At 34.8% G+C, this 13359-nt stretch overlaps 1 protein-coding gene across 12 annotated transcripts in view; it reads right to left on the reverse strand.

The window, feature by feature from the left end:
- Positions 1–13359, reverse strand: part of PTPRK (protein tyrosine phosphatase receptor type K) — a 557136-nt gene that overhangs the window by 37883 nt on the left and 505894 nt on the right. For 4 of the 12 annotated variants that reach the window (XM_045499524.1, XM_045499522.1, XM_045499527.1 and 1 more), the window contains exon 14: positions 3278–3416. In XM_045499524.1, the coding sequence (XP_045355480.1) occupies positions 3278–3416 (139 nt within the window). Of the gene's footprint in view, positions 1–187; positions 218–2209; positions 2252–3277; positions 3417–13359 lie in introns of all 12 variants that reach the window. The other 8 variants (XM_045499520.1, XM_045499517.1, XM_045499515.1 and 5 more) reach the window with 4 other exon arrangements.

The raw sequence follows: 13359 nt of genomic DNA on the forward strand, positions 1-13359 counted from the left end.
AGAAATACAATATCCCTTTTTAAAAAGATTAACAAAATAAGTTAATGGATAAACTTTATAGTTTTAGAGTCCAGAAAATATCACCCAAATCACAAACGGTTAAAATTGTTTTGTTCTTGTTTTTTTTGAAAAGGGATACTGCATCTTTAACACAGGTAAAGTTGTATATCACCCATTTTCTACTTACAGGTAGTAGGAGTAAGAATAGTAGCTCCTCCTGGCAAGCAAATCACAGACAGTGGAAAAAGAGAAGCAATGGTGAATGAAAAGCGTGACTCTGTCACATTCAATAAAGCAGAAAAATGTGCGTTAAAAAATAAAATAAAATAAAATAAAAGTCATGTTTTTTTTTGGTTTGCATTTCCATTTGCTCATGCATTTGTTAGATATTTTTTTTGCCATGCGATTAGACAGATAAGCAATAGAAAATAAAATTTAAAATACATAATTTGGAAAAAATAGCATGCTGATATTTCTCTTGCTGCCAGAAAAAATTTAAATTAAATGGATTGTGTATTTCAACATGCAGTTAAGCATACTATTATCCATTACCATCGAAAAGCCATGATAGATGGAATAGCTGTGTATAGAACTTGTACACTAATTTGACTAGTTTTCTTGAGATACAAAATGTAAATATCTATTAGGTTCATATAGAATATATGCAGAGTGACATCTAGATTTCTAAACAAGTGATTATATCTTAATGGTACAGAGGTACATACATATATTATGTGAATATACATATGCCCCATACACTATATATACACAAAGATATTTCCACAGTAGATGTATGTGATCACGATATCATACACAAACATTTACTGTATTGAAACATAATTTCAAGTTTATGTTGGGAATTAATAATGTGTTCATGCTGCACATTTAAAATATAATACAAAACCAATGGAAAAAAATGGCATACATTTGGAAATAATTCAACAGCGTTTAAAAAAAAATGACATTGCGTTTTGAAAGATGCACTATCCCTTTTCTTAGCCTAAAAACTTACTTTATATATACCCTCAGCTGTAGAATTTTACTAAATTCAATTCCAAACCATATCTTTACACAAAACCCAAAAATACATAGAACTTTTTTTTTTCAACATGAGAAATATACCTATGTAGATTATTCCCAGTGAGGGATAAAGTCTTGAGAAACTTAATTTCCCATGAAAATAAAGATCATAAAAGACTAAAAATAGTTGCTTTTCCATTATTTTATTATAAATTTGTGTATTAAAAGGGAAACATTATATAGTAGAATTGATTAAGCTTTGCTGCTATGCAATACTGTTATAAAATCTATGTGTATGTGTAAGAAACATATTTGTGATTAAATCATACATGATACATGTGAGACATACTACATATGAGTGAAAGTCATTACAAAGTTGCTTAGATAAGGGATTCAAGTAATTTAGTTATGATATTTATCAGAAGGAAATAGATCTAAATACGTAACTTGGTCTATCTATAAAGTTGCACTTTTCCTAGTCATGAAGGTAGTGGTGAGGAAGAGAAACAAAAGGCCTGGCATACTTTCTATCAAAAGACAATAAATTAATGCATAATTATGAAAACTCAAACATTAAGCATTTTAATAGAGAGGCCATCCATTTAAAATATGAACCAGAAAAAGAATTTGTTACATTATGCAATTTTAGACAGTTGTCAGAGCATTTACCCACACAAGTATAATCGTGCTTAGAAGTTATTTTGGTATACTTTAAGAAATGTATGTTTCAATTTTTTTTATTGTTGTTGTAATTTATGAAACAGAGGGCCATGGATAAGGAAGGCTACAATAACAAATAAGTGTTGAATAATAACAAATAAAACCAATAAGTTTAACCCAATTCTAACTGAGTGAGGACATAATCAGAGGCCAATTTCATGCTCTCATTTCTGATCCGAAGGGACTGGAATAGTTGCAATCCTGAAGCAGGGTTTAGTTAACTCTCTAAACAGTTTAGTTAACTCTCCAAATATAAATTTAAACTAAATAGAGACATAAGATCTGAAGGTTACAATCAGTCATTTTATTGGTCTTGATTGGCAAATTTGTATTACTGAAATACTTAAGTATTCCTGTCTCAAATATGATGTATTCTCCAACCACAGAGGTAGACAACAGCAAAAAGAGAAAGCACTGTTAGGGAAAGCACGTATGGAGCTAATTTAACACAAAACACTATAATGCATACCTAATGTTTCTAATGCAGCTGTGTCTTCTCCAACATATATATCTCCAGGGGATAATTGTAAAGAGGCAATACATTAAAATAAACTCTGATGGAACGATTAAACATGTAGTATGAGTCTTATCTATATTGTTAATGATTTATTTTGAGTACAAAACAATCCGAATAGTCTATGATTTAATGTAATGTAAGCAGTATCATTTAATACTCAATGTAATTCATAAATTGCAAACACTTCTATACACAAAACTACTTTAGGACTGTACTCTGCATGTAAAGACTTGTTTACAAGTCCTCTCAAATTGAAGTATTATCTGAAACATATGATTGGAAAGACATGAGAGTTTTATCAGTTTCTAAGACAATGCTTTACAGACAATGACATTTTATAGACTGGAAAGAAGGTCAAATTGTAAAGACTGTATACTTTGAAATGTTTTTCAGCAGGAGTATACTTTAATCTCCCGAACAGAGCTCAGTTTAAATTCCAGTAGGTCTTAATATCTTCATATAATTCCAGAAGATGGCGATATTGGTTGGTATTGTATAAAAGACCAATGCTCAATTAAAAAAAAAAGACTCTTCATACTAAAGTGCTGAAATATTTAGTCAGTGAATATTTAATATACAATTTCACAAAATAATGTTTAGATTCTTCTCATATATTACTTGTAGCCAACACTTAGAAAAACAGAGTAAGAGTACAAAATAATTCAGACCATAACTCAAGTATCATAATAAATGCTTTTCCCATTCTTAGCAAATAAGATTTCAAAATATAAGGTAAATGACTATCTCAAATGTCTCTGCATTTGAGAAATTTAAATCCATACGTTAATTTCAAAGTTAACTTGACAAGGATACGTTTAAGTGCAAAATTAAACTGCAAAGAACCAATAAGAATTTATTTTAACAAGCAGGAGAAATAGACTCAGATGCTGGCAACATGGTCAAAATTCAATTCATCTTCTTGTTTGCTCTATTTTAAAAGAGCTTAAGGAAATAAAAAAGTATTTGAAAGCTAGTGACATAAACGGTAGGTGAATGGGACAGAACAAAATCAGTTCTTACCTTTTTTTTACAATGAGTATGACAACTAGGAGGAGGAGGATGAACACCAGAATTCCAGCACTAATTCCTGCTATTTTCACCACTCTGTCTGTCTGCTTGGCTGGGTCTGGAATCACTTCTGGTTCTTCTGTTGCTGCTGCTAAATGAATTTAAAAAATAAGTTACTGAAAGCAGCTAATTATCCCAGAGATGAAGATTAGTGCTGGCCAAAAATTACTACAAAAAGACAACTTGTTTATTTTCTTTGAATAAAAATAACCTGGATATATAAATACAGAAGCGTGCTAAACTACGGCATAAGGGATTTAGGATCGAGATAAGGGGAAAGCCTCCTGAATAGGGGTTTTGTTAACACATGAAAATAAAACAAAACCTAGCAATAATCATCAAAGGGAATGGTACTATTTTTTTCTCCAAATGTCCTTAAAAGTCAGACGCCAAGATTTTTAGCCAATAGTACATGCAAAGAGATGGGGTCAGATTTAGGAATTCATTTGTTTGCTGGCTCACTCAGCAAACACTTCTGAACTCAAGAGCATGGTGCTGTGTTTGGCACCTGTCAATTGCACTTGTCTGGGACACAAGGGGTTGGGTTAAATAATGCTTCGTCTAACGGGTAGAAGACGTGTCAGTTTATGATTTGATATATAAGATTTGAAAGGAATACGTGGTTTGCAAGAAAAGAAAAACAAATACATCAAGGAATATTTCATATTCTCTTTAAAAATAAAACCCAGATAATAAACTTGGGAAATGGAACTTTGAAAAGATAAAGTTGTTTTATTATTCTTATTTAAAAATTCTTTGTATCCTCTAACTTTCCCTCTTTCTCAAAGCCCATATACACACAGTCTAAAGTATACACCTGGGGCTCCTGGGTGGCTCAGTCGGTTGAGAGTCTGACTCTTGATTTTGGCTCAGGTCATTGTCTCACAGTTCATGATATCAAGCCCCATGTTGGGCTCTGCACTGACAGTGTGGAGCCTGCTTGGGATTCTCTCTGTCTCCCTCTCTCTGCCCCTCCCCTGCTCACGTGGGCTCTCTCTCCATCTCTCTCAAAAATAAAAATAAGCACTGAAAAAGGTATATACACCTTAGTCAACTTACAAGCTCCATTAACCCCCTGAAGATATTTTCACCTTACTAACCTCGAAAACTTACATTTTGCAGATACTAAAACTGAGGCTTAGAGAGATAAGGATAGATTATAAATGTCATAAGCACAGTGACAAAATCTAACACATTTATCTTCTAAAACAGCATTTCTCAATGTTTCCAGATCCAGGGCCCCTCCTGCTAAGCATCTGTGTATCAGGAGTATGGCTGACTTGTAGGATTAGGCACATTTAGGAAATTGCCTTAAAGCATCCACCACAGTATGAGACCGTGGCTGAACGAACAAATGAGCCCCTAAATCTAACCCCATATATATTTTTTAAATATTTATTTAGTTTTGAGAGAGACAGAAAGACAGAGTGTGAGCAGGGGAGGGGCAGTGAGAGGGGGAGAGAGAATCCGAAGCAGGCTCCAGGCTCCGAGCTGTCAGCAAAGATCCCCACACGGGGCTTGAACTCACAGACCAAACTCACAAACCGCTAGATCATGACCTGAGCCGAAGCCGGACGCTCAACCAACTGAGCCACCCAGGCACCCCTAACCTCATATCTTTCCAATGGATAATTTACAAATTCCTTTTTTAACATTAGGTATATGTCTATATTTCAATTCTTCCTTCTTTAGCGTTTCTGTGCTGGCTTCTGCACCCCTCCCTGCGCTTTTGCTCCGGGTTCTGCATCTAAATATCTGCTCCAGATTCTCAACCAGCCACAGTTCCTCCCCAAAAGAGACAGATAAAAGGCTGCTAATTGTGAATTTTTCCAAGTAGGAAATTAAAGAGAACTAACATATCTGACATCAATGTCATTTCATAAAATGGTAAGTTAAAGTAAAACCAGTAGAAAACATAGTTTGAAGAAAAGTGTTAGAGAAAGTTAACTTTGTAAAACAATTCCCTATAACTGTCTTAATTTATCTTATTTCAATTGGGTAGAATAAAACTTCCCTATAGACCAGTATTTGATAACTATTATTCTCAAGTAGGAAAGGCAAGCCTTCAGGTTGTTTCTTCTGGAAAGCAAGGGAGTTTTCCTTTTTGACTTGACACTTTCATGTATCCAGGCTTCAGGAAATTTCCAATCTCATTAATTATGCATAGAAGCAGTTCAATGCTTACCACATTTCAAACTACACATTATAGTTCAAGTCATCAAAGTACATATTAAATATACTGGATACCTCTTCTTTCCCAAGAAGAATCTTAGAGGTACATACATAGCAGTGTATATGAAATCAGGTGGCATATATTTCAAAGTTGGATATAAAGCTAAAGAGAATATATCCTGTTTGTAATTCTCAATGGCATTGAAAAGTTCCTGCTTCAAACAGACAGAATGTTTGATGTAGAAATCCCTAGAAAAGACTTTAGTGCATGCAACAAATCATCATTATTCAGTAATTAATGCTTACTCTTTATAGGTTCTAGGTTACACTTGGCTTTCAGAGGGTAACGATAATGATTGCTTTGTGATCTGACCTATCTCACAGAATTAAATGTTTTTGAAACCCTTGAAAGATCGGTTCCTGTTCCATGAGTTAAATATATATTTAATACACTATTTTAATTTGACAAAACACATATTATTATGGGATACTTTTCTACAGATATCATGCCGTAAGTAGTATATATTTCATAAAAATCTTCAGAACTGCTAAGCCCGCCAGACAACCTTCAGAAGATACACAGGTGCAAATATAAACTATGATCATGAAGTATGAACAGTCAGCCTTAACACTAGCTGGGTTTAGTAATTAAATAATAAAAATGACATAAAGGTGAGTGGTAAATAATTTCAAATTCAGAGACTGAAGAGTTTTTTAAGAGTCTTAATAAATAATGTAGATTTGCTGATGAATTAACCTAAACATATTTCCAGAAACAAAAAGCCAAATCTAAAAGTACATTTCTGACCAAAGATGCTGCTAACTTTGCAAGTGTATTCAGGGTGCAAAGTAGTGAAACTTTTATAACTTATTATGTAAAACAGTGTTACTACTTTAAAGTCATAGTCTACAGACATGTCTTTGTTAAATACTGGACTCCAATTAATTTTTCCCAAGCAGTTATAAAAAACCCCACCAAGTTCATTCATTTAGATGAAGCAAGGGTGCTTGTCTGTCATGATTACAACTCTTGTGCAGACTTGTTCATCAATGCTTCAACATCATTATTAAACCTGAGTATAGAAGGTTAATCAAATTCTCCAGGAACATATATTTGGTGGCTATTTTCCCTTGACTGTGAATCCTCCTTAAAGTCTTTAGCTGTGACATTTATTATTATTATTACTACTAACAATATTTTTTATTAAATGTCTGCATAAATTTATTACTTTAGATACTTTAATCACATATAGTTTTCTAAGTTCTTGGCCTTAGAACCAAGGAACATAAATATCCTATTTAAAATCATTCAAGCTTAGAAGATTCATTAATGGAAACACAGCAGTAACCCCAAAGTGAGCATTTTCTATTTTCTTCAAAGAGAGCAAAAAGCTATTAGAGTGACTACACCCCTGAGCCCTGTTTATAATTTATGCACATACACAAAGGCAATGTGGAACACCTTTTTCAGAAATGCTTTCCTTTGCCATAAATCTTTTCCTTTTTTTATCTGTCAAAAAATATTCGAAGAGTTCCCATTGTTCTGAAGCCAAAGGCAGTATAATTCTTTGGTGAGAAAAAAATGAAGGCAGTATTTCATTTTTATTGAGCAAATTTATGAGTTGAATTTTTTTGATTTTGCAACATAGTTAAGGTAACTTTATAAACGGTGTCCTTCCTCCCACTACTTAAAAATAATTTACCTAAAAAGTTTAGGTAAAAGATACAGTTTAAAAAAATATACAAACACCGCCAAAATACACAAATTTACTTAAATTTAAAAGCTGTGATCATGTAAAAACACTCTTCGATTTATTTTCAAGATGGATGCTAGAGGTAGAAGCCTCTGAGTACAATATAGCAGGTGATCTTGTAGCAGCATTAGAGACACCATCATTCCATAAATTACTGCAAATTCTCCAGGTATTTCACTAGTGCTCTTTTTCCTTCTCAGCTATGTTTCTGAATATTGTTTACACTCACTTCCCAAGCATGAACTTAAATGCTATCATCAAGCTTATGTCTCTCAATGCCACCAATCCACCATCACCAATGTTGCTAATGACTTACTAATTGCTGAGTCCAATGTACAATTTTCTCATTGTATGCAATCGCTTGATAGCACCTGATATTGCTCGCTTTCCTTTTTGTGACCCTCCTCTCTTAGGGCTTCCAAATACTTGTTCATCTCTGAGTTTTCGTATTACCTTGCCTTCCCATTTCTAGATCTCCTTTGTGAGCCCCTCCTTGTTTCCCTTAAAAATAGGTGCCACTTTGAGTTTCTCAGAGAACTGGCCCTCTTGACATTTCTGGCGTGGTGATTTCATCCATTTTTATCCACTTCTATCACTTCAGCTGCCATCATGCTGATTGCTCCATAATGTATCTCTAACCATGGGTCAGGGCTCTGAGCTGAACTCCTGACCCATGCAGCCATCTGATTCCTTCCCTTCAATGCCTTCCCTTCAATGAAGACACCTTAGACACATCCTCTCCATTCGGAACTCCATCTCATGCTCATACCACTTCCTCCTCCAGTGAACCCCCTTTCAGTAACTAGCTCAACTATCCACGCAGGGCTTCAAGACAAACACCGAGGCCAAATTCCTCTTCTCCCTCTCATTTCCAGGATTAATACATAGTGTATAAACCAAATTAGGATACTTCTGAAAGTAAAATAATTGTGACAGGACCAAAGGGAAACACTGGAATTATGCTGGTCAAACAAGATGACTGATTACTTTTCTTTCTCATGCAATTAGTTACAAAGTACTTCTACTTCCTAAATATCTCTTGCATCTACTTTTCCCATCTCTGCTGCTACTACCTGAAGTCAGGTCAACATCATATATAACCCAGTTTACACAGTAGTCACCTCTTTTTATCTCTTCCTATTCCACATCAACTCACAGTGTGGCAACATAGTATGTCCGTGACTTCAACTGTATCAACTGTATCATGTCACTCCACTGATGGGAAACTGCCAATGGCTTCCCATTCCTGTTAAGATAGAGCCCATAAAAGCAGGGGCCATGTTTGTTTTGCATAGCACTGCATTTCCAGCTGGACCTGGAAAGGACTGGTTGAGTAAATACAAGAACGACACTAAGGCTGCCTTTGGTAGATGTACTGGCACACAGAAAATCACTTGTCTTCTGAGAAAACATAAGGATAGATTTGATCAGATGCAGATCTTGTTTGGAGGTTGGCACACATTTCTGAACTGTCTCTAGAAACTTCTAGCCCCTATGCTAGCCATTCTTTCACGAAGTTAACTGCTTCTACCATCTGCCACCATTTACCACCAAACCAAAGTGTAGGGAAATTCCAGAGTCATGGAAAGTACAGAAACTTAGTATCAGTAAGGCCCTATTTTAATTCTCAGCTCCTTCTCTTATTTGTTGTGTGACATCAAATTAGCAAGTTAGCATCTCTGAGTTAATATTTCATCTATAAAATAAAAATAACAGTGGCTATACTATATAGCTTTTAGGAATATTAAGTGACATATGATGGGAAAAGTTTCTATAAAATGTGAAAACTGTACTAAAAGTAGTGGTAGATGCTACCCTCCTAGGTGGAGATGGCCCAGATGTTAGCCCTTTGGGTCCATCACATAAAAGTTAAAAATTATGAATAGGGAAACTGACATTGCTAGAAAACAGTTTTTTAAAAATCTTAGCAGTCTATTGTATAAATATATAATGGTGAGTTTTGTAAAGTCCATGTTATTAATTAAACAGTCTGCCACATTGGACATCTAAGCCTTACGGGCATCTTGAAGCATGCATTATTTAACTCAATGATTCTTTGAAGTCCTGTTGTTTTATCATGTCATAGGATCTTATGCAACTTGTCCACTCTCAGATGGTTGATAATAAAAAACAGGGTCTTAGTGAAAAATGAAAACAGCTATATAGCACATATTTTGTTTAAGTGGTTAACTACAATATAGTTTATTCTTTTTTTTTTTTCTTTTTTTTTTTTTTTTTTTCCCAACGTTTATTTATTTTTGGGACAGAGAGAGACAGAGCATGAACGGGGGAGGGGCAGAGACAGAGGGAGACACAGAATCGGAAACAGGCTCCAGGCTCTGAGCCATCAGCCCAGAGCCCGACGCGGGGCTGGAACTCACGGACCGCGAGATCGTGACCTGGCTGAAGTCGGACGCTTAACCGACTGCGCCACCCAGGCGCCCCAATATAGTTTATTCTTGTTTAATAAAGATACGGGCGTTACCTGAAAGTTTCTGATATGGAAAATAATAGTTCAGAAGTCTATACAGCCTTTAAACAACTATGAAATAAAGGTACAGATACTTGAAATTAATTTCACACTGCTTAAGGCCTCTTCTTGCAGTCTTAGATTCTCTTATTTTTTTTTAATTTTAAAACCACTGTTTAAGTTGTACATAAAATCCTGAAGAAATTATAGAAACACTTTTTTTTTTTAAAAAAAAGCAATAAAAGAAGCATCACATTTTAGGAATGTGCTTAAAGGTTAAAAAACGTGTACAATATTTTTTGCCTCACAACAACTTAATGAAGGTCAAATATTTTACATGTGAATTTTTCATTAAGCTTTTCATTCAGTTAAATTTATTCAATTGGGTAAATTGTGTGTTCCCTGACTTCTTAAACACAGTTAGGTGTCTCTGCTACATTACGTCTGAAATCTGCCCTTAATTCTCCATTTCCATTTTCATCTAGCTTTTTCACCGAGCCTTTCTACTTCCCTTACAAGGCCTCAGATTCATCCTTTATACCGACGCAAGAATGAGTTTTCTAAAATGCAGATGTGATTAAATGACTTTTTTCACTGCTTTCCATTGAAGAGGAAAGGCAGAAGTTCTTGGTATGACATACAGAGCCCTTAAAAACTAGACTCTAATCAACCCTTTCCATCTCATCTACTGACAACTCCTTTAGGCTATCACATACCCTAATCATACAAAAACACTAGCCCTTCTCCAAATACTCCGCCATCTCTTTCAGGGTTTGGCAAACTGTGGCCCTGTGGCTTTATCCAGCGGACTGCAACTATTACATGATTGCAAATAGCTTCATAAGATAACAGTAAATTATTACGAATTTATATATCTACCAGCAGTGCACATAAACTCCATTTGAATTACATCTTAACACTCTGCATTACCAGACTTTGTGATTTTTGCCTATTTAGTGGTAGAGAATGATATCTAATATGCATTTGATTATTGAAATTATCTTTTGAGATGCTTATTTGAAATATTTATACCTATTTCTTCTCTGCTCTGAAATGCTTAGTGCATAATTTTGGCCCCCTTTTTTTGTATTTGACTTTCATCTTTTTTTTATTGGTTTATATATTATTATAAATTATTTCATGTATCGATACTAATCCTTTGTCAATTATTTATTAGAAATATCTTCTATTGGGCGGCTTTCCTTTCACTTTATTTATGATATCCTGATGAATAGTAGTTCTTAATTTCAGTATAGTCAAATATATCAATCATTTATTTGAATTTATATCAACAATCTCTCTCTCTAAAGGTTTTAAAACTATGCATTTCATATTTAATCCTGGATCCACCTGAAATTGCTTTCTGAGTGTGATATACACTAGAAAAGTATTTCAAGTCTCCCCGCTAACCCCTACCCCCTCAAATAAATTTCCAGTCATCTGTGGGCAACTTTGAATTGATCCAATGATCTACAAAACCACTTCTGTGCCATATACAAATTGCACACATGCATGAATTCTGTTTCTGGATTTTCCATTATTTTCTTAGAGGTGATATACTTATTCTGTGCTGATATGATAAAGTTTGAATTACCACAGCTCTGTAATATGTTATAATATATGATGGGCATGTTCCCATGCTTGGTCCTCTTCCTTAGCATCTTGGCTTGCCTTTATATTTTGCTGTAACTTCTTCGGATTAAAATTCAGCTGATAAATTATCTTTTCACTTCTGTCAAAGCTGCTATGCAGTCCATCCAAAGAGTTTCTAAAATTTGAAAAATTATGCTTTTTCTTTCTAAAGGTTTCATTTGATTCTTTGCAAATGGGTCTTTGTTTAGTGACTCCTAAGAGTATTTTGCTAATCCTTATGATTTGCACTTTGTTTCTTTGACTATTTTGTACATAGCTCTTTGGTATTCTGAATGTGACAATCCCAATCGCAGCAGTCCTTTGGGGAGGCAGATCTGTTGTTTCTGCTAACTCTCACAGTGAGTTACTCTCAGGAATGCTTGGTGACCTTTGATTGTGAGTTAATTGCTTTATGTTAGTCTATGGGAATCCTGCGGGGCCTCAATTCATCATGCTTTCATCTACAAAAGAACTTGCATCACCTTCTGCCAGTAACCATGAGGTACCACAGGATTCAGACCTCTGCACTCCTCAAGAATACCGCCTCTATGTGAGAGTTCCGGGCAGGGTAATCCCCTTGTTACCAGCCTGAGGACCTGTGTTTCAAGGACAATATAGCTTCAGCATCGCTTTCTGGGACTACCAACCTCTCCTTCTACCTATTGCTCACTGTTCTTAATTCTATTCACCCACTTTTTTTTGGAGGGGGGTCGGGGGCGGAGGCAGACTATTGAGTCCTTAGAGACCTCTCCTAGGTGCTATGAGCCTGGCAATGTATCTAAAGAGGTGCCCTACCTAGGTATGATTGTTCTGCTGAGATCCTCAGAGCACCTAATCTGCCAGGCATCCGAAAATGGAAGGCAGATAGATCATGGGATTTTATTTTTATTTTAGCGCTTATTCAAGACCTTAATCCTTAACTACCCTCTCATCTCTAAAAGAACAGTTAATTATTTGCCCATAACCTACATTTAAAATTGTGTTGCAAATATTTTTTTCAATAAATCTGCAATATATGCTAGATTAGAAGGTAGTTGAGGGCAGAGGTATACTCTCTTTCATCTCTTATGTCAAATGAATTACAGTGGCCAACAGTTTAATGAATGAATAACAAAAATGTTCATCATTCGTCAAAGTGTACTGCCTACATAAAAGCATATATAATGTAGCATAAAAGCATGCTTCAAGTTTTAACATTTTGGAAATAAATACATTCATGCTAAGGTTAAAAGAATTAATTTATGAAACCTGTAATCATGCTTTAAAAAAAACTGTTCTACATAGCAGTAATTGCTAAGGAACTTTAACATATCTGGAAAACATACTGATAAGGAATACTCTAATCAGGTGGCATTAAATATTTTTGTTATAACAAAGCCACTGATCATGGTTTAAGTTCCAGCTCTGCCACTTACTAGTTAGGGCACCTTAAGTATATTATTTAACCACTGAGTTCCTCCATTTTCTTATTGGAAAAATAGAAATGATAGATACATCCCTTCTCTTAAGCACATTAAAATGGATAAACTACTTAGGATAATACTTGGTACTTAATAAAGCTTCAGTAAGGGTTAGGATGGATATAATCAAATTCAGATAAAATTCTTTTCCAAATCTAAATTTCTGTACCATAACTAATATGAGTTCAAATAAACAGCAAATGGAGAGAAGTCTAATTTCTAAAAATACAGAAATACTGATGAGACAATTCAGTATTTATTACGTATTTGTTGAATACCTCAGGGGCACAAAGACTGTATGAGGCTAAAAACCACAAAGATGAACAAATGCTCTTCCTTCAGAGTGTGTATCATCTAGAAGCACAGCCAAGCACTTATACATTGTACTTATTAGCAGAATGTGGCAAGTACTACAAAGAGGCAAAAGCAGGACTCTTGCACAAGGAGATGAAATTGTATCTAGTTTGTTGACATCCTCAAACATTTCTTAGAATCATTCAGCACCACAGTCCAACTCTGATTTTTAGATTAAAAAAAACTGAGAAT

This window comes from Leopardus geoffroyi, chromosome B2 (assembly GCF_018350155.1).
Source record: "Leopardus geoffroyi isolate Oge1 chromosome B2, O.geoffroyi_Oge1_pat1.0, whole genome shotgun sequence".
Taxonomy (NCBI): Eukaryota; Metazoa; Chordata; class Mammalia; order Carnivora; family Felidae; genus Leopardus; species Leopardus geoffroyi.